Genomic DNA, 22,480 nt, shown 5'->3' on the forward strand with positions numbered 1-22,480 from the left:
CTGATCTGCCTCGCCAGGGAAGAGCGCAATGATGGTGCCAACTTGGGCCAGTGAAGCAACATCCTCCACAACTAGATTGAAGAACAAAAAAACGACAGCAACTTGTCTGTTCCCCTTCTCCCAACTCCCCAGCACTGTTCCCATCCCCCCAATTCCCCAATAAAAATTAAAAAAAAATTTAAAAAAAAAAATCTACTTGGGGCAGAGGAGACTTGAAGTGCCTCACTCAATGACACTGGGGTACAGGTCCCCAAAACCATAAATAGCAGTCTACTATAAAGGTGAAAAATAGTTTGAACAAAAGAAGAAACCAGTATTTTAATTTTTGAGGTTATGAGAGCTTGAAATAATTTCAAAGAAGCAGCTTTTAAAAGAAAACATTTCAATAGACTATCTCAACCTGGAAGTTTAAATTTACTGTTTTCAGCTTTTATATTTTTCCAAGCCATTTATATGCTAAGTATTATTTCAACGTAATAAAAGCTATGGGGCATGCAATCCATTTATATAATGATAAAAATACTGAAATTAAAGTTAGCCATTTTCCTTCACACACACAGGACAAAACCTAAGTACTATAAAAATGTTATTACATGACTACTAAAAATATACTTCTTACAATAAATTCAATGGACTACATTATACATGTTTCTTTAAATATTTAATCTTTCATTTCCTATCTGATTTTTTAAGAACTTTTTTTTCAATGAAATCATAAAATCATTGTTTTTAATTAGTTTAAATATACTATCATCTCTGGGGTCTGCTTTGTTCTGTAACTTTCTTCAAGAAAGTGGAAGTGACAAGGGGGGTAACTAACTTGTATTTGATCAATCTCTGGTATGTCTAAAAATAGAGGGCAAGAAAGAGGAAAGAATTATTTGCTACAACGATGAACAAAGATCTCATAAAAGTGTTAGAGGACTGCTATGTCCTTTACAATACTTTGCCTAATTTGATCCCTGAATGACCATCTTTGTCATTTTCCTCTCTTGATCCCAAGTGCTTCTTACCTTGAGATGCCTTTCCATTGCAGCAATACCTTTCGATCGCTTCCTTTATATTATGGTTACACTTGAGAAGTTCATATAATGCCTAGTAGAGAAAGGAAAAAAAAACTATTCAACAAAAATGACCAAAGTTCATACTTAACAGCATTATTTAAAAAAAAAAAAAGGTGTATTTTTAAAAGTCCTGACAAATATTGACTCATACATTCTCTAATTTCAGGATATTTGAGGGTATGTTTACTCAGACATTTAGTCTACATAACTATCCTGGTAGATTGACCCTGGTATCCCGAGTTCACTGTTCATTCTCACTCTACCTCTTAGAAATTATCTAGAAGTATCATTCTTGACTTTTTTTTTTTTTTTTGGCTAGGCCTCTGAGCTGTATTAATTCCCCTATTTTGCATTATTTTTTCTAGTTGGGAAAAATTAAAACCAAACTCTTATCTCTTTATCACCTACTTCCTGCTTTTGCGAGTTTTAATGAACGGGAATAGCAGCAAGATTGGCGTAGAAGTATGCGTCCATTAGTGACTGAGTTTATAATGGTCTCAGCCATTTCCATTTACTATGAAGGGTGTCATTTGTTAAAAATAGAATTTCTTCCTATTAAATGTTTGAAATTATGAATACACAGAATAGAAGTAACAGAGCGCAACTGAAAGTTAAATAATAATCCACCTTCTCAAGTTAAGTTTCAAGGAAGGCAAGGATAGCTCAATATCAGTAAACCTATTACTACATCAATAGGTTAATAATCAATCATTAAAAAAAATCTCAACAGCTGCTAAAAAAGCACCTGATAAATTAGTATCCATTTCAAACTTTAAAAAGCCAAAAACTAATAGTTATAAGTAGACGGTTACCTTACTATAATAAAGATAGCCTATATCAAACAAAGGGCTGGTATCCTTAATGTAAAAGCCTCAGATGTATTACCTTCCATCAAAAGCAGGCCTCAAATCACTATTACTACTAAATGTCTCTATGAGTTATGGTTAATGCTGTAGGAAATAGAACAGGAGTAAGAGATATAATAATGGTAAAGAGGAACACAAGTATAATTCAATAATGACTTAAAGACTAGAAAACCTAAGAAACAACTGAAAATCATATTAGTTTCAAAAGCTTGAGAAAAAAAATGTTTAAATATTTCTCTACATCAACAATATACAATTATAAATAAAACAGAGATCACATTTACAATAGCATTAAATATACATACACATATTTAAAAGATACTGAGAAATTAATTATATGAATATAATTTTCAACAAAAACATTTGAGTGATTAAAAAAAAGTCAAATACATGGAGTCAGACCACGTTCTTAAAGTATAAGGTTTAATGTTTTAAAGTTACTGTTTTAAAGGTACTAATTCTTCCAAAATTAATTTATAGTTTTAATGGAATATCAGTACAAAAAAACCAATGAGATTTCCTTCTGACAGCTGACAAAACTACTTTGAAGTTCAGCTGGTATGGCTTCTCTGTGTTACTTGGGAATTCAAGTTTAAGTCCACCTATCTCTGAGTACACATTAGTCAGGATCACCTAGGCTGGCACTACATAGTGAAAAGGTATATGAGGGACTTGATGATGTCAGAAGGTAAAACAAGGGGTATTCAAAAAGCCCTTAATAGGCAATATTCCACCCCCGCCCACCCAATCAGGAGGGTTCTGCATCTACAGATGCATAGTGCTTAATAAGTGCTCGTAAGTCAAATTGATACAATCTTAATAAACATTACCTGAATGAATTTCAAGAATAATCCAAAAATAACTTTATTATAAAATCTAAAAAAGTCCAACCAGGGCAGGCTAAGTGGCGCATTGGTTAAGAACTGGCTTGGGACGCCAGAGGGCCCCAGTTTGGATCCCACATATGAGGGCCAATGACGCTGCCCTCTAGAGCTAAGATGCTGAACAACAGCTCAACCTGGAGCTAGGTTGCCATGAGTCGCCAGAAACGGAGTAGGCTGCAGCCCTGCTGCAGTGGGTTGCCATGGGCTACAGTGAGTAGTCAGCAGCCAGCGTGAGCGGCCAGCAGCCGCTGTGAGTGGCCATCCAGAAGCCAGCGACTGATCTGCCTCATCCGGGAAGAGCGCAATGATGGTGCCAACTTGGGCCAGTGAAGCAACGTCCTCCACAACTAGATTGAAGAACAAAAAAGGACAGCAACTTGTCTGTTCCCCTTCCCCCAATTCCCCAGTGCTGTTTCCATCCCCTAATTGCCCAATAAAAATCTTTCAAAAAAAAATGAGGTATAGGGGCCAAGTGGCGCGTTGGTTAAGAGCTGGCTTGGGACGCCAGAGGGCCCCAGTTCGGATCCCACATATGAGGGCCAGTGACACTGCCCTCTACAGCTAAGATACTGAACAATAGCTCAACCTGGAGCTGGGCTGCCATGAGTCACCGGCGACGGCGTAGGCTGCAGCCCCTGTGGCAGTGGGTTGCCATGGGCCATCGTGTGTAGCCAGCAGCCAGCGTGAGCGGCCCTCAAGCCGCTGTGAGCGGCCATCCAGAAGCCAGCGACTGATCTGCCTCATCCGGGAAGAGCGCAATGATGGTGCCAACTTGGGCCAGTGAAGCAACGTCCTCCACAACTAGACTGAAGAACAAAATGACAGCAACTTGTCTGTTCCCCTTCCCCCAATTCCCCAATAAAAATATTTTTTAAAAAAATGAGGTATAGGGGCTGGTGGAGTGGCTCAGGTGGTTAAGAGCTCACTCAAGAGTGTGCGCTCTGAGCAACAGCGGTTCGAGTCCCGCCCAAGCTGAGCTGCCGCTGAGCTGCCAAAGGTGGCAGGATGGCTCAGCTAAAAAAAAAAAAGAATGAGGTAAAGAATTCTCAGTGGTAAAGGAAAATAAGATTAAGTGATTAAAGGTATAAAATCATATCTAAAGTAAGATATGTGTATATGTACAGAAAAAAGACCAGAAGACATGAAATAATATAGTGATTATCACCAGGTCTCGAGATTTTTTTAAACCAGTCTTTTCCTAGTTTTAAAAACCTATCAAAAAAATATATCCAGTTGACATGTAAGAAATACTTGTATCAAATGTTAAGAAAATCAGTAAGATACTACTATTTAGCTGCTGCTTCAATGGAATATATACCTGTTCATTATCCCTTGTGTGTGTTCCTGAAGAAATCCTGTCCATTATTTTTTCATTTCCAGTTCTTAATGAGGTTTCAACAAGGTACTCCTTAACTTTGCTCTCCAAAACCACACCAGGACGCCAAAGTAACTGGTCTTCATTTTCATACACTGATAAAGAAAATTCCATTAACTCATTTAAAACAGTAAACACACTCAAAGACATATAACAAGCTGTTCTTCCTCTTCCTTGATAGGCTATTCACGGGGACAAGGAACTAACTTTGAGGACACCAGTAATTCCATTATCTGGCAGGTGGAGCTTTTCACTAATAAAAATTTTAAAAAATTTCTTTTTACTTTATTAAGGGCCAAGTGTTCCAGTGGCTAAAGCAAGTGGCTTTTTGGTGATTGGATTTACTAACCAATCAGAAGGCTTTTTATGCCTAGTAAAGTCTAATATAAAACCCCACAGTAATGTCCTATATTCTCCAAATGAGGGCGTAAAAATAACCTGCGTAAATTCTTTAATAACCTCAAGGGAATTTTCTCTTGAACTCTCAAAATGGCTATATAAAATGTCTGGAAGTTAAAAATTAACAAACAAAATAAAAACCAAAATATCTGCCAATAATAAAATATCTAAGTATATTTTTCCTTTACCGATTTCCTCCCAAAAGGTGAATTTCTTATTTACTGGAGGCAGATTAATCAAAAATGAAAAAAAATAATAAACAGTGAGAAGTAAACTTTCTACAATCTCTGCAACATAAAGAGGCTGATATACTAATAAGCAAAATATCACCAAAACAGGTATACATTTTATTAATGCACAAATTGCTGCCATACTCAAAGCTTCTACCTCACATAACAAAGTAATTCCAGAGGCCCAAGGATTTTTCCCAAGTGCTTCAAGTACATAATAAGTACTAAGTATAGTTAACAATACTAATCTATTAAGAGCTCACTATGCACCATGGTAAGTGCTTTATATTCACAACTGTATAGGCATTATCATTCCCGGTGAGCAGGAAAGTTAAAAATAAAGTGTGCCTGAGAAGCAACAAGACTGACTTTTGTGCTAAGTTTTTGGATCCAGTTTCTTTACTCTCTGGTCAAAACTGAAATAGGTAAAATAGCTTGGGTTTATTCCCTCAAAAGATAGAGAAGTAAACCTTCCCTCCTGAATATGTGTGTAAAACTGAGAGAGTATTACCTCCATTATGTTTACTCTAAGAAACGACAGGTACTGAGCATGTAATTGACTCCAAGGGTGTGTGTGGCATTTGGGTGGTGGGGGTAGAGGGGCTGGGGCATCTGAAGATGATCAGCTGTTTGCTTCCCCAGGACAACTGTCTTCCATCACTTTGAAAGCAGTTTAGGGAAACAGTATCGCTAGGGGCTGCCCAAGGCGGCCAGTCCTCCTTCCCTTTAAATAGGGGATGGCCTGACATAGAGGAAAGGAAGAAAAAGCTCTGGAAGTTTTGTGTCGCTATGCTGTTTTGTCCTTGTGACTTCACAGGAACCAACCAACTCAGGAAAAAAGCCAAATGCATGTGGCCAGATCTACCTGGATTCCAACTTCAACTAGGAAGGTATAACTGAATTTTTATTTCCCATCACCTCACGCTTCATATTTTCAGAACCACCAATAGTTGGAATCTACCAAAAATGTGAGGAAAAGCTAATTCCACTTAAGTAGGGATGTACAACAAAAGAAGCAGAATCTTTACGTTCCACCACCTTCCTTTCAGGGCGGGGTAGGGGAATTTCTTCTGGTCTCTTTTTGGCTCATGAGTTTTCTTTCTAAGAGGTTTTATATCTCTAACATTCTCATTATCTCAAGTGATAAGATTCCATCCAATTCTACTGGAGCAGGATGTAGGCCAAGCAATAGTTGCACCTTAAGAGACAGTCCACCATTTTAACAGGTGCTGAGTATACTGGCCAAGAAACACTGAATGGGGAGGGAGGTGATTCTCTGAGTCTCATAGTTAATTTTGATACATTATTCCTAAATCAGGTCTATATTCTCCCTGACTCTAAATCAATCTTCATACTACACCAAGGTTGGTTTATAACCAGATATTTAAATAAATGTATTAAGGGGTAACTTGGCCTATCAGATATTGTCAAAATCAACAGCCTTCTAGAATCCTTACCTTTCTCATTACCATCATACTCTCCAAGGTAAGGGGGAATCTCTGCCTGATATTGTAAACCAATCATTATTTCCTACAGGAAAATTGAAAAGTAAAAACAACTTATTATAAAAATAAATACTGGAAAAAGATTTCCAACTCATTAATCAGTTACTACAGGTCAAAAGAAACTTCATCTTACAACAATAAAATGTCTTAAATTATTTCAAAAACATTTTAAAAAGCTACTTTAATACTTTAGTCCAAAAAGTCTATCAAGTTATGATGGTTGGTAACTCAGTTTACCTTCCTCAAATCTTCAGGTGAGTTACCACTGTCTGTTTCAACATCTTCAACTTCTGACTCCTTATCCCCATCACATGTAGTATTTGCTTAAAACAAGAAAATTAAATTTTAAAAAAGGTTTTTATTGCCTATTTTTGCAGCACCTGAAAGAATGCCTGGCATGTGATATTTATAAAAATTTGTTAAATAAATGAGATCAGCACAAATATACTAAGCTTCTTGTAATATTCATACATTTTGACACTAGTAAAAACAAGACACTGAAAAGACTAAGAAAGCACATAGTATCCGTATAATTATTTGGTATTCAGTCGAGTCGTTTGGGAAGGTAAAAGGCAAACCACTATGGTCACCTTAAAAGAATATAAAGCACTGGAGTTCTGATTATATTCATCTAGATTAAGACACACATAAAGAGCTGCACATTAAGGCCACCAAAGTTACGTTTCTGTGCACGCATGTGTATATGTGTATTTGAATTTGTTAACTGAACAGTTCTTCTACCATATAAATACCTGAGAAATAGGCAAGACTGAATGTAAGAAATTATTTCAGTTCAAAGATCTTTTAAATATTACTGATAAACATTAAGGGATAATACCAAGAAATAAAAGGAAAAGAAAAGGATTAAATACATCACTAAAATTAAAAAATACTTTTTGAGCAACTGACAGCTGTCAAAACCAGGAGAGTAGGATCTTTTAACAGAAGTCCAAAAAATGTCTATATAATTTCATAGTTAAACTAAGTTTGATTACCATAGCAACAGATGAGTCTTGGGAAAGAAAACAGCCTTGTAAAACTAAGCAAGTGTTTTAGTTTGAATATTAGTTGACCTCCATCCCAATAAAAAAGGTTATAATCTTATTCAGATTCTAACAGAATTTTATTTCAATCAAGTAAAAAACTTAGAATATTTTGCCAAACTATTAAGTGTAATAAAATGTACCAAGCTAGAATAACAATACTAGTATTAATCAGTAATGACTGGGTTTCTTACATCTTAAAGGCCTAGGGAAGAAATCAGAAGTTTCATGGGAAGTCACTGATGGTGTCAGATCATCTGCAGAAGACTGAGTTTCCTCATCATCACCTGACAATAGGTCTTTTGCTATTTCCTCCTATAAGAATATGAATGCAGTGCTGGAATTAGAACTGATTACATCTCATTAACTTTTAAAAATGTCTTTTTATAACATTATTCATAAACATATTATGCTGTTATGATATAATTAATAACTAGTTGAAGCTCCCATAGTTTTGAGATGAAATTCTATCATTTACTTCATGTAAATATTTAATAACATTTAAGACTTAATTATATATAATATTTAATAACTATATCAGTATACATTTATAGCAAACAATTTGTCTAATTTATGGATATGCAGAGTGCTTATCTGAAGCTGCAGGCTAATTTTTGGTGAATTTACAACAAAAGTAATCTTACTTCTAAGTAGTTAACAATTAAACTCACTTTCTATCAACATAAATTAACACAGTCAGCCCTCAGTATCCAAGAGTATCACATCCACAAATTCAACCAACCATGGATCAAAAATATTTGAAAAAAATGTTACATTGTTGTTACTGTGAACTATGTAGTTAGGCCTACAATAATGGTTGCATCTGTACAGAACATGTACAGACCTTTTTTTTTTTTTGTCACATTCCTTAAACAATACAGTATTACAACTATTTACATTGTATTAGGTATTATAAGTTATCTAGAGATGATTTAAAGTATACAGGAGGATATTTATAGGGTATATGCAAATACCACACTATTTTTTTTTTTTTTTTTTAGCTGAGCCATCCTGCCACCTGTTGACAGCTCAGCGGCAGCTCAGCTGGGGCCAGGACTCAAACCGCTGTTGTTCAGGGCTTGCACTCTTGAGCGAGCTCTTAACCAACTAAGCCACTTGAATTTTGGTATCCAAGGGGATCCTAAAACCAATCCCTCCCTTCACGGATACTGAGGGATGACTGTAAAACAAAACCAAAAAGTCTCCAAACTCCATCCTTCCAATAATTTGAAAAGTCCAACTAATGAATAGCTCTGACTAGTGATGTAAGTTCAAAAGAAACAGGTCTGAATTAATTTTTATGTAAGTGTATAGTCATCCTTGTGCCTGGTACATAGTAGGCATTCAATATTTGCTGAATGATTATGGTCATTAAGGTCTGTTGTACATTAATATCACATTTGATTGAAAAGTGGGAACATAACTCACAGGAAGAGGTTCCAAGATGTGGATTCCTCTCCCTGCCTGAGATCGGAAAGGCGAGGAAAGCTTTCCAGGGATCTGTGAGCAGAGACAGTGGCTGTGTGAATTTTCCTCAACAAGGACTAGGCCTTCCCCACAACCAGCCTATGTTAGAGACGTGTCACCGAGGCCTTGGCTGCTGTAGCCGCTGTCACTCGCAGAGCCCAAGAAAACAGAACTTCTCTCCAACCACGCCATGCCTAAGCCAGACCGGTTTAAAATCTTGTGGGGGATTTATTAATTAATATATTCCAGTGTTCACAGGATCAAAAGAAGTTAGGGCAAAATCTATGTTTAGATATAATGTGTCTGCATAGGAAAGATGGAAAAATTACAGAAGAATACTCAAGCATACAATGTATTATGAAGTTACTACTACTATTAAAGTAGTGGGATCAAAGCCAAACAATATTTAAAACAGTCACCAAAATGATAAAAGCAATGGGTAAATAAGAAATTTACATTTCAGAATTATGAAATTCTTTAAATTAAGGAAACTCTAATAAAAAGTCAGTGGTGACAGATTTGAAATTTTTCTTTTAAATGGTTGTACTTACTTTGTCTAGTGTCATATCTGGTAGTTCATCTGCAAGTTCACTTGGGGAACTATTTGCACTGGAATTTGCAACTGCTGGAATTGTAGGTTCATAGCCATAGAATGCCAGTAAATCTTCTAGAGGCATGTTTCCTTCCTATTCAAACCAGGACACAAACATGAACTCAGGAGATGTCACAAAACAGAACTGCAGATAAATTGTGATGCCCTTAATGTTCATAAAGCACATTATCAAAATAGAAGTATCAAATCAAAGCCAAGTTTTAGTTTTTCCTTTTGTTCCATTGCCAGAAAAGTGTCAAAAACAGCTATTAGTAATATTAACAAAAGCCTAACAATTAACATCTTAGTTTTTATTTTCTAGCATCACTTCAGTTTTTTAAAATATTCCTCAAATAGTTGCTTCAGTGCAGATTTTTTTTTTTACCTTTCACATATAAAGCTTTGCTTGAAAACATTTCCAATTAATCAATCAATAACTTCATGTAATTTTCAATTTGTCTCCTTGCAATTAACAGTTTACCACTTGGTTTAGTCTTCATGTTAATTAGAAGATACCTGATGGGAAACCTTTGCTGAACATTTATTAAAATCAACAATATTTATATATAATATTCAAAGCACAATTATCCTTTTATATTCCTACTAATACATCTATCTTCCATACCAATTGTTTTATGTTTTTTTACAAAACCATCTATTGGAGTTTGTATTATTACCACCATCTTACCAATGAAAAAACTGAGCCTTATTTCTGGGTTCAAATTCCAGAACCCAGTTCCCTTACTGGCTGCACTGCTTTGATAAAATTCATACTCTGGTTGCATTGGGGGGCCTGTATTATGAATATCTATGCCATGCCACACAGTGACACCCAGTCACTGTTTCCCCCCCCAATAATCCATCTGAAAATAAGTGCTATACAGTTGAGCCTTGAACAACACGGGTTTGAACTACATGGGTCCACTTAGCCATGGATTTTTTTCAGTAAATATATTGAAAGTTTTTTGGAGATTTGTGACAATTTGAAAACACTTGCAGACAGTTTGAAAAACCTTAGGATTTTTCTTAATAATATTTTCTTTTCTCTAAGTTCCTTTAAGAATACAGCCTATAATACATATAATATATAAAATATGTGTTAATTTACTATTTATATTAATAGTAAGGCTTCTAGTCAAAAGTAGGCTATTAGTAGTTAAGTTTCTAGGGAGTCAAAAATTATATGTGGGTTTTCAATTGTGCAACGGGGGGTCAGCACTCTTAACCCCCATGTTATTCAAAGGTCAATTGTATTTCCTTTTTAAAAATATTTTAATTCAACTGCTAAAGTATATAGAACTATTTAAAATTATTTAAATAAATAACTTAAAAACGATATATCCACAGACAAGTTAATTTGTTAAATATTTTTAAGATATTTATGTCCATCTAAAAAAGAGATTCATTTTTAAAGCTTACTTATTGGTTTAGTATTCCCCTTAAGACAATATACCTAAGTCATGAAGCAAACAGCATGAAAATGCCAAGCAGAGTGTGCAAAACATGCCCACAGATGATCACTAGGGTGCTGAGAGGAGCCGATGATGAATGACTCCTAGAGAGCCAGCTGACTGCCCCCCAGGGCCTAGAGGATGCAGGATCTGGGGGGGTCCCAGGAAATCTGGCCTTCACCCTTGCAGGTATGTAACATATTTTTCACTGTGCCTGATTAAAGCAAATTCATGCTAAATAAACTTAGAATAAGATATATGACAGAATGTGTTAATTTGTAAATTTGCATTAGGAGACCTGTGCCTTTCCAATGATCACACAATCATGTCACTCATGAAATTCTTTTAGCTTGGGACTGAAATCAGTAAAAAGCTGCTCTGGTAGCATGGATTCAACGCAAAGTGAGTTCGATGGTCAAGATAGACAGAAGTTCACCCGATGCCACGGGTAAACCTTATGAATTCTTCTTCTCCCAAATCCAAGAGCCCCTCAAAGGTGCCCAGAACTAGATTTAGAGCCTCTCTAGTCCTGCTCCTTGCAGAATCCATGCAACCCATCCCCTTTGGCTCATAGTGGTTATAACATAAGAGAAGCCTGGGTTGCAGCCTTTGTCAACCACATGTCAATAGTGTTTATCCAGAACCTCAGAGTTTCAGATACCCTCCGTGAGTTGCAGAGATGACAATGTGCACTCATCATACAATGAAAATCCACTTTCCCTTTATACAGTGTTTACCGGGTTCTAGGTACTGTGAGGAGGGCTACCAGCTACGGATATAGAAATGACACTTATAGAAAAATTCCTGCTTTCAAGGAGTTCAGTCTTAGTAGAAGAAACAATTATAATATAATGTGATGGTTACAATAATCACTTCTGGAAAAAGTACTATAAATTGGCAGGTACAAAGAAGAGAAAACCTGCATTCCAGGAATAATGGTATAGGGTAGAGAGGTACCACGCAGGGGGCAAAGACTGAGCTAAGACTTGAAAGATGAAGAGGTATTTGTAGGTGAGGGTTGTATACTAGGGACTTGGGGTCTGTCATCAGAAACACTGAGCTTTGACTGTGCCAGGGGGCCACTGTGCCAGGCGCTGGTATGAAACACAGGTCTTGCCTTTTTACAACTTATAGTCTAAGGGGGATACTGACAATACACAAATACAGAACTACTAATTATGATGAATAAAAAGGAAATAAGTAAGGGTCCTAAAGAAAAGTTTGGGGAGGTGAAGAGATAAGAGGAAACAGGGAGATCATACAGGATGCTCATGCTGGGTTAGGGTACTGATACAGACATGGAGAGAAGTGAATAGATGAGATATATTTTGAGGTACAATCAAATGAATTGCTGGATATTGGAGTGAAAGGGAGAGGGAAAGATACTCCCAGACTTCTATTTGAGCAATTGCTTAGATAGTGGTAACTTGTACTGACATAGAAGAAAACTAAAGGAAGGAAAGATCTTTGAAGGAAAAAATTAAGAGTTCTACATAGGGTACAAGCTAAGTTTGAGAGGCCTATGAAACATCCAAGTGGAAAAGTCAACTTGGCCGGGAGCCTGGAGCTCAGAGGATCAGGCTGGGCTAAAGATATAAATCTGGCATTCATTAGCATCTAGATGATATTTAAAGCTCCAAGAGTTGATGAGCTCACTCAGGGAGAGGGTAGAGAGAAAAGAGAAGGGGATACATACTTTATTATAAGAACTTTCAGATATATTACCCTACAGGCAATGAGGTATGTCTAGAAAATTTTAAACATTGTTTGCATTTTGGAAATAACATTCTAGGGGGAGTAGAAGAATGAGAGCGTTAACTAAACAAGGGAATTATCTGAGCAAAATTAAGAAAAAGAATCTGTTTCTTGACTTACTTGATAGGGTGAATGAAAGTGACACTGAGGCTAAATGGACTGCCCATTTCTGGCCTGAGAAGGCCAAAGAGCTACAGCACCATGAGACAGAAACCCAAGACAAACAAACTTCAGGGTGGAGGGTGGGATGGTAGACAATGATTTAATGTAAAAGCTGTAGCAATGGGCTTGAATTTGATTATCCAGAAAAAAAAGATATAGAGTACGAAAACAAAAGCTAGAACTCTGAAGAACACCATCAATTAAAATGTGGGCACAGAATGAAAAGTCCATAAATGTGACAGAGGAAGACTCCAGAGAGCAGAAGCAGAACTAGGAGAAAGCAGGATTATGTAAGTGAAGGAAGAAGAGAGTGTGGCGAAACCAGGGGTAGTGACTTGGGTCAAATATCAAAGAGAAATCAATCGAGATAAAGACAGACATGAATTCTTAGTATCTGTCAATTAGGAATTTGACCTTAGAGCCTGTTTGGAGAAGCAAAGCTAAGCACCAAGCGGGAGGAGGAAAAGTACATACACTATAAAAGGAGAACGACGAAGGGCAACACAGGGTCAAAAGAGAATTTCTCTTAAATGTGGAGAATGTATGAGTAGCATTCTATGCGGAAATAAAAACTAAGTAGAAGACGAAACTGAGGGCAGCAGGGAAGAAATCGAGGCGTCAGCCTGGGATGTGGCAGATACTCCTAGGACAGAGGGAAAGAAGGAAACATGAGTATGAAAGTTAAGTTTGTATGTGTGGGGCAAACAGGAGGCTCCAGGTAGTTCCACGTGAAAATCCTACTCTCTCTATAAAGACACAAGCCCACTCATCTGTTGAGAAAGAAGGCGACCACCTTAGTGAAAACCTCATTAATTCGTTTAAGGGATGACACTCTTCGCTCATACGAGGATAGTCCCGTAAAGGGGCCTGGTTCTAAAACACAGAAATTACCCGTGCTAAAAGTTTTAAAGCAAAACTGGAAAAGGTGCATCTATCCTCTGAAGCACTTTTTGCAAATGAGCTTTCTATTAGATAGAGCCTATTAATAAAGAAAGCACTTAATCCAAGCATAAAAGACATTTTTTGAAAACCGAGTTAGTAAATCTCTAAGTCTCTGAGGATCTGTGGTGACTAGATCAGCTTAGAAATTTGGCCTAGCACCTTACCCCAGGTATAAGGATGTTTCTCTTCTGTATTTGTCTCAGGTATTTTTTTTGGCCCTATTTAAAATTTAAGGGACACATTTAAATCTAGGTATACTTATAAATGAACTGTTTTATAAGCTGAAGGGTTTATATCAGGAAGAGAACAAGATTGAGAGGCAGAGGATGCACTTATTATTATTTCTGTTGGCACATCACACCTAACCCCTTTCACCTCCATTTCCTCATTTGTAAATAGAAAAATACCATAATTTCCTTGATCCTATTATGCATATCCTCACATCAGAAATCAGTATGTATACCATTACTAAGGTACAGTATTCCTCCCTGGCCCCATCTATTGATTTCTAAATCTATGGCACATCTTACAATCAACAATGCCTCGAAGACAAGGAAATAACGCTAATACTCATCTGATTCACCTGATGGTGTTGCTGGATGGGTCAAATGAGATTGTCTAAGTGAGGTACAGATCAACTTTAATATAACACTAGTTTGGTATCTTAAAGTACAGGATGCAAAACAGTATACACATAACGTTTTTAAAATGCTTAAAAAAAAAAAAGGAAGGACCAATACCAAAGTCTAAGTCAGCAGTTCTCAACCTGTGGGTCGCGACCCCTTTGGGGGTCAAACGACCTGTTCACAGGGGTCGCCTAAGACCATCGGAAAACAAAAAGATATTTACATTACAATTCATAACAGTAGGAAAATTACAGTTATAGAGTAGCAACAAAAATAATTTTATGGTTGGGGGTCACCAGAACATGAGGAACTGTATTAAGTTGAGAATCGCTGGTCTAAGTGCTACAAAAGGTGGTTTCTACTTCTCATTTCACAAAGAATATCAGGGGGAAATCTATATATTAATAAAAGAAATGTAAAGTAGTTTTTAACCTGAAACTAATAAAAAAAAAGGACTTTTTAAAAAAAAGTTATAGTTGTAAATCTAGGACTACTGAATAAAACCTCTCAGGAAACAGTGCCGTGAATAAATTAAAATATAGAAACACATGACATATAAACCTTAATGTTCAATAACAAAAATCTAGTTACATAATCTGTCCTCTGTGCTTACCAAATCGCTGCTGTAAGAAAACTTATTTTGTACTTCTTATTTTTCATACTAAATAAGGTATTAAAAAAATTTGTTAAGCACCAAAATATAGGCCATACTTATAGTCTACAAACTATTGAGTTTATTTACTATGAGTATAAAACCTTACTGTCAATTTTGAAAATAAATATTAACATCTGAGTGGAGACGCAGCTCTTAGGTCTTCACTGGAATTTGCTTAAACATCATCTGTATTATTTTGTCCCGATTTCCAAGAATGTGATAAAATGCCAAGAAACAAAACTTTATATATTTCAGTTGAAATATATAAAAAGGGCCATAATTTTTCTAAATCTACAAATTCAGTGATAGATATCATTACAAAGCAAGAATTTAATTATCATAGTTTACTAAACAAAATGAAAATCGCAGAAATCGGGGACTAGGTATTTCTGTGAATAGATAAGTGAGTAATGCTTTGCTGTTGATGGTTTCTCTATATCTTCTCTAATTTCCTTTTAAAACTCAATAAGCACAAATGAAAGCAATTACTACAATTACTACAATCTCTAGAAGAATATGGCCTCTAAATCTGAAAAACAGAATTTTACCAGATCATAAAAATCTCTAGTAGTGAACAAGTTAACACATTACATGAAATTCTTAATTCTTACTGTTTTACTGACAAAACAGTTATTTACATGACTGAAATGCAGTAAAGCACATTTATATCATTTTCCTATGTCATGCTGTAACTAGACTGCTGTCTCCCTATCTTTAACAACAAATGCGTAATCAAGAAAGGTGCATCATGAGAACACCTGGGACTTTTGCCCCATTCCCATAGTGGTGTCCTGACTTAAAAATCTACAGGAGAGAAGTGACTATTCTAAGAAGCCTTCCATGAACTTCCACACCAGGCCAAACGTCTTTTACTAAATATACCGGGGGTGCCAAAAAAATGTATACACATGACTTGTATTCATCCTTTGTCATTGGTATATATTATTATAATTTTAATGCAGTTTTTTCCTTTCTTAAAATGCGTATACATATTTTTGGCACCCTCGCTATATACCCTTTCTCCCATAGCTCTCAGTGCTTACTGCTTTCCTCGTTCTTAGCGTATCATATAAAAATATTTGTTCCCTTCAAATATATGGTGATGGAAGGAGAAGTGACTCTGGGTGGTGAACACACAATGCAATATATGATGTATTATAGAAATGTACGCTTGAAACCTATATAATTTTAGTAACCAATGTTGCCCCAATAAATTTTTTTTAATCTGAAAAAAAAGTATTTGTTCCCACTCGTCACCCCACTATAGACTGTAAGCTCCTAGAATTCAGGGACATTGTTAAACGGTTCATTTTTGCAATCCCAAGACCTACCACAGTCCTTGGCTTAGTGACAATGTTAGCTAGATTATAATTCTCAGCTATTCTAGGTAACATATGGATAAGAGATAGAAAGGAATTGCCTGAATAAAGCCAAGGCAGAGCTGAAGACTCTTGGGCATCTCTCCTCATCGACAGGCAATATTTTGTCATCACACCTGAAAGAAGTGATAGGCAAGACTTTTCTTCTTCAGTATTTCCTAACAAATTTATCTCTACATTCCCAAATATGTTGGCTTTTATAAAAGATATATTACTTATTTTTAAATGACTAAATCTAACTGCAACTGTGTTAGATTAATTTGCCAAATGAACGTGTTTAGAAAATTTCAGATCTACCAGAACAAGCCTGGGGTCTAAGCCCTGAAGACTTTGCTTTCTCTTTCCCTGTGTATTAACATGAAGAAAGAAATACAATAATAGCCTACCTCTGCCTCACAAAGATAGCAGAAGAGATTATATAAGAATGTGCTTTGCTGTCTTGAAGAAAAAGAGCTATGAAAACTCAAAAGGATTATTATTATTCTATAGTATTCCTGAAAGGTCTTGTCATTCTAGGCTGATTAGACGTGCGAGTTAAGGTTAATTTATAGATAAGTATAGTCCTACATTTTTTCAAGGTGACCCCTATGGAGGTATCTCTTTGTAGTCCTGGTATAAATATGTGTTTAAAATCCAGTTCATTTGAATTTATATTGATTTTGAGTTTAAAAAGTTATAAACTAGATTTATTCCTGCCAACTTTTTAAAAGATGACTGGAATTAGGAAAACGGACTATTGCTAATTTACATTTTAAAATAGAGTGAAATTTTTTTTCTCTTTCAAGTTTCTTATAGTATTCTACCAGATGTGAGTCATTTGAAGGAAAAGCCTTCTCCCTGTTATCTACTGCAGCGCTTAGTTAAACTCAAAGTTTGACCCTCAGCAGAACAGGGTGATATAATGCAAAGAGGGCTGGGCTAGGATTCAGAACTAAACTTAGCGCCTACAGTGGTCTATATCAATAAGATGAGCAGATGTATCTATTTCACTGTGCTGGTATAAACTTAAAAATTAGGTTAACAGATATAAAATAATTTTGAAAATTAAATTAAAATGCACTTCATCTATCCTCCAACATAATGAGAAAACCAGTGACATTCTATAAAAGTTAGGTCAAAAACAAAGGTGCTGGACCAGCCGAGTAGCGCGATGATTAAGAACTGGCTTGGGATGCCAGAGGGCCCCGGTTCGGATCCCACATATGAGGGCCAGTGACACTGCCCTCTACAGCTAAGATGCTGAACAACAGCTCAACCTGGAGCTGGGCTGCTGTGAGTCGCCGGCAACGGTGTAGGCTGCAGCCCGTGGCAGTGGGTTGCCATGGGCTACCGTGTGTAGCCAGTAGCCAGCGTGAGCGGCCAGGAGCCGCAGTGAGTGGCCGTCCAGAAGCCGGCGACTGATCTGCCTCGCCTGGGAAGAGTGCAATGATGGTGCCAGCTTGGGCCAGTGAAGCAACGTCCTCCACAACTAGACTGAAGAACAAAAGGACAGCAACTTGTCTGTTCCCCTTCCCCCAATTCCCCAGCGCTGTTCCCATCCCCCAATTCCCCAATAAAAATCTTTAAAAACAAAAAACAAAAACAAAGGTGCTGATCCTATTTTTATTTCAAATAGATTGTAAAGTAATTTACAATAGAATTTCAAAATTTTTACTAAAAGTTTGTATTGAAATGCTAAAGTAAAATCCTTTTACCTTTTCTAAGTCTTCAATTTCAGAACTGAAGTTTTTACCCTCATCCATCATTTCCTCTTCTTCAAGAGTTCTTTCATCATCATAGTCATGGACCAACATCTCAGCAGTGGGGTCAAAATCATGATCCTCAGAAGACAAAGACCCAACTGGAATGAAACAAACTCAATCACCTTACAAGTTCACAAGGTTATTTACAGAAGAAAATATTTTGTGTTCTTCTGCCAGTTCCTTTTAGTGCGTATAGGTGAGCTTTATTAAATGCATTTACTATACACTTTACAGGTTATAAAGTAAGACCACACAGTTCTGAAAAGATATCTAAACCAGCAAAAAAATAAGGCAGAGTAATTTAACACTTTTATAAGGGGTCCAATCCATGAAAATAAGACTTATAATAGCAGCAAAGTGATTTTTAAATGGAGTGGCCCTAAAAAAAAAATTTGTTCTAATAAGAAAGTCAAACTTGTTTATGAGTTGGTTTAATTATTTGTCTAAAAGCAAAAGGAAAATGTCAGAAAGATTATGAATGAAAGATTTCACAAGAATCTGTTATACACTAAGGCCAAACACTTCAGAAGAGAATATCAATTTTATCCAAATTCTAACCCTCAAAGATGCAAAACACAACAGAAATATGGTTTTTGAACAAATATAAGTTTCTGTGAAACAGCTATACAGCAATTCACTCTTTAAAAGCACTATCACTTTTCATGTCTATATCAGTATTTCAAGCTCCCAGCTTGAAATACTGTAAGAGCATGCTTTTCTTTAAATTACTAATAAAGTTCTTAAGATTATGTGAAGGGACTATAGAGAATCATATCGAAAAGTTTTGGAAGATGTATCCCATTCCAAGTTTTGGTCAAATCACACTTGTTAATAAAATTGTTTTAATGGCAAATATGAAGTTAGCAGGATACTCTGAAAACCAAGTGGAAAAATAAATAAGATCCAAAATTCCAAGAGAATGAAATCAAATTATGAAAAACAGAATTTTCTCCATTTGTTTTACTATAGTATCTAATTCAATTAATTAGGCCAGTGGCTCTCAGAGCAGGGAAGGAAAGAAGTGTCAGAATTCTGGGATGAAAGAAGAGAAATGGAAGGAAGCATATTCAACATAAAAAGTTTGATCTGTTTTTAGGCAAGCTATTTAGCATTTGAAATTTCAAACATTTAAGGACACTGTGAGATCATTAACAAAATACTGAACTAGACCAAAGATTTTTCACTATGGAAAAAAACCAGACATAATTCAATGCTTTTGATTTTGAGTTTGGAGAACTCTGACAATTAGTTCCAAAAATATAATTTCTATGGGACTTAATTCTTTAGGAGGTGCCAAAAAATGTATGCACATGACTTATATTCATCTTTTGTTATCGGTATATATTGAGTATTACAATTTTAATAGGGTTTTTTTTTCCTTTCTTAAAATGTGTATACATTTTTTGGCACCCTCTGTATTGTTATTTTTTTAACGCTGAAAAATCTGCTCATTTCAAAACCTACTTAAATATAGGTGATTTAACTTAGTTTGAAAGAAAAAAATAATATTTATTAAATAGCTCAAAAGCAGAACATCCACCATTGCAATTTTTTTTTTGAAGAATTGTTAGAAATCTCTGTGGTATGCCAAAGTGTCAGGGAGTAAATAGATGGTAACTTAGTTCTACCTCTTTGAGGACAGGTTTCTGGCCTCTTTTCTAATCCCCATATCACTTGGCCCAGCAGGCTCCCTAAAGTGGAAGGTATTCAATAACAGAAATGAAGGGCCTCAGGGTCTACTCTTGGCTTTGGCCCCGGCTTTCTGGGACCTGAGGCAAGTCATTTAAACTTTCTGGGCCTAAGTCCAGTTTTTCATTTGTAAAACACATAGGGTTGGTTTAAATGACCTCAAGAGTCTCTTCTAGCAATAAAATTCCCTTTAAAATTGGCTAATCAATTAAAAACAGGTTATAAATTGTTTAAACACCAAAACCACACTGTCTTTTAGCTTTTTATTTGGATTGCAACTTCTTAAAAGCAGAGTGATACAAAATGGGAAAATTCCATTATCATCCAGATGTTTGGCATCATGTATATAAATATTCTTTTCCTGAAATCAGTTATAACCAAAAAAAAATGTTTGTCTCAAAATTAGAGAAATGTTTTAAAATGATGTTTAAATGTAAAGATGTAGACAGCTATTTTTAAAATAGCCACAATTTCTTCTACTTCTACTTCTTAACTATTTTATAATACCTTAAATGATAATCAAGAACTCAAAAGTCAGCTAAATATACAAAGTAATATGCAAGGAAATGGACTATTCACTCTAAGGCAACATGTTGTAACATACTTAGACTTGGGAGCTCATCCAAGGCTCTGCTATTAACTAGGTGACTTCTCAGTAGAGTTATTTAAAAGCCTCCTCAAGTGTAAAATAAGGGAGTTGGACTGTTCAGAGGTACTTTTCCTGGAGACTATGAGAGGGAAGAGTCAGCCAAAAAGGGGGCTGGAAAGGGGATGAGAAATGGAAACAAAGCTATCCTTACATTTTAGCACAGGAGGAAAGGTCCTCACTTAGATGGGCTTCAGGGGTTCCATAAACCCCATTGTATGCAATTATGTATATGTGCAGAGTTCTGGATGGAGTCCCTTGCTTTCATCAGATCCTGACAGGAGTTTCTGGCCCCCAAAAGGCTAAGAAACACTGTACTAGAAGATCGAAAGTTGTCTCACCTCAAAAATTCTGTATTACCACTTTTCTGAGCCAAACTTGGAAATTCTGTGTTTCTTTTGATTAAGGTAGCTTTACCTAACTCTCAAAATTCAAGTTTAATACAGACTATAGACATTGCTCAATTATGAAAAATATAAGACAAAATAGGGGAGACAGGAGTCGTAGTTAATAATCAATATAAGCAACCCCAAAGTTCTGACAAATGAGAGTTGATTTCTCTAAGAAACCAAAATTAAAAACTAAACTAAATTTCTAAAGTTGTGCAAAGATAATTTGGAATTAACTGTTTTGTTTTAGCCTTGGAGGAAAACAAGATTATGTGAGCATTAAACAAACATTCCTTAAAAAGAACACTTGTCTGTTAGCAACTTTGTAACAAGGTATTTTTTCAAAAAGCAGGAAAAGAAAAAGAATAGTTTAACTGTTTGTTCCTCGAACAATAATTACCAAAATGTACACTGAAACACTTAAAAACAAATGATGAAAAGCTCGCAGGACAAATTTCTGTGGAAAACCTTTAGCAAATAGATCTTTGAGCCCCCATTACCCTTTGGGACCCCCTGAAGAGGTAAGAAAATGGGACAAACCTGGGCTCGAACTTCCAAAAGAAGCCTAGGAGAGAGAAGAAAACGTGCGGTTAGATCGCGAAGCCTGGGGAAGAGGCAGCGCCGGCAACAGGGCGCAGAGGAGGCGGAGCCCAGCGCTCCTCCGCAGCTGCCAAAAGTGCAAGACGTAGCTTCGCTCCAATCGCTCCCGGCCCCTTTCGGGCCCCTCTTGGCTGCCTCGCCTTCCTTTTTGAGTCCCCAGTGTACAAACTCACAGACCCGGGACGGAGCCCGGAGTCTAACAGGCACTAACTCTAAGCAGCCCCTCGGAGCTCAGCAAGTTACAAAGGGAAGACGCAAAACCCAGAGCAGTCGGTTCGCAATATCGGTCCCCCATCCCTGGCATCTCAGGAGTCCCCCAAATCCCACCAGGCTCTCCACGGCCCCAAACACCACCTCGCAACGCACACCCTTTCCTGGAAGGGGCTCGCCCCCTGACAACCTAGTCCATCCCCTGGAGCCTGGGAGCCCCAACTCCGGGGCTGTCTTCTGCCCCCGAACGTAGGCCAGCGCGCAACCGGACACTCTCCCCCAAACCAAAGCGCAAACCCCCATCTTCTCCCCCGAGTCCGGAGACGCGGTCCTTCAGCTGCAAAGATGCTGGTTCCTTCCAGGGTGTTCACTCCCTCCCCGGGCCTGCCAGCGAGCCCCTCGCCCCAACGAGTTCCTGCCGAGGGGCTCCTGCTGCGCTACCCCCCTCCCCCCAGCTCACTAGTCCCGGGGGACACGGCCAGGGCAGCTTCGCTCGCCCTGCCTCCCTCCTCCAGCCTAGAGGGAAGTGGGGCTACCGAGGACCCCTGGTGAGAGCGTAGAGGGTCTTGGTCGACTCCCGTTCACCCCCAGGGGCTCCCGCATCTCCGGGGCTGCGGAGCGGGGAGTCCCGCTCGTCTCCCGCGAAGCCCGGGGGCCGCGCATCCCGCTCTCCTCCACGCCCGGAGCAAAGTGGACGGCGAGGCTCCTTCACGCTGCAGCCGGGACGCGGTGGGCTGAGCGCACAGAGCACTCCTCCCGCGGGGCAGTGGCGCAGCCCGCTCCCCGCTTTGCAATCCGGCCGCGGAGGG

General features: G+C 37.4%; 1 protein-coding gene across 5 annotated transcripts in view; it reads right to left on the reverse strand.

The window, feature by feature from the left end:
- Positions 1 to 22,480, reverse strand: part of MIER3 (MIER family member 3) — a 34,060-nt gene that overhangs the window by 11,132 nt on the left and 448 nt on the right. For 3 of the 5 annotated variants that reach the window (XM_019648218.1, XM_019648222.1, XM_019648221.1), the window contains exons 2-10: positions 21,402 to 21,426; positions 18,090 to 18,235; positions 9,385 to 9,519; positions 8,795 to 8,866; positions 7,561 to 7,681; positions 6,561 to 6,646; positions 6,276 to 6,348; positions 4,133 to 4,284; positions 1,014 to 1,095 (exon numbers count right to left, since the gene is read on the reverse strand). In XM_019648218.1, coding sequence (XP_019503763.1) covers positions 1,014 to 1,095; positions 4,133 to 4,284; positions 6,276 to 6,348; positions 6,561 to 6,646; positions 7,561 to 7,681; positions 8,795 to 8,866; positions 9,385 to 9,519; positions 18,090 to 18,235; positions 21,402 to 21,426 — 892 coding nt within the window. Of the gene's footprint in view, positions 1 to 1,013; positions 1,096 to 4,132; positions 4,285 to 6,275; positions 6,349 to 6,560; positions 6,647 to 7,560; positions 7,682 to 8,794; positions 8,867 to 9,384; positions 9,520 to 18,089; positions 18,236 to 21,401; positions 21,427 to 22,207; positions 22,478 to 22,480 lie in introns of those variants that run through there. The other 2 variants (XM_019648223.1, XM_019648220.1) reach the window with 2 other exon arrangements.

This window comes from Hipposideros armiger, unplaced genomic scaffold (genome assembly GCF_001890085.2).
Source record: "Hipposideros armiger isolate ML-2016 unplaced genomic scaffold, ASM189008v1 scaffold_122, whole genome shotgun sequence".
NCBI lineage: Eukaryota > Metazoa > Chordata > Mammalia > Chiroptera > Hipposideridae > Hipposideros > Hipposideros armiger.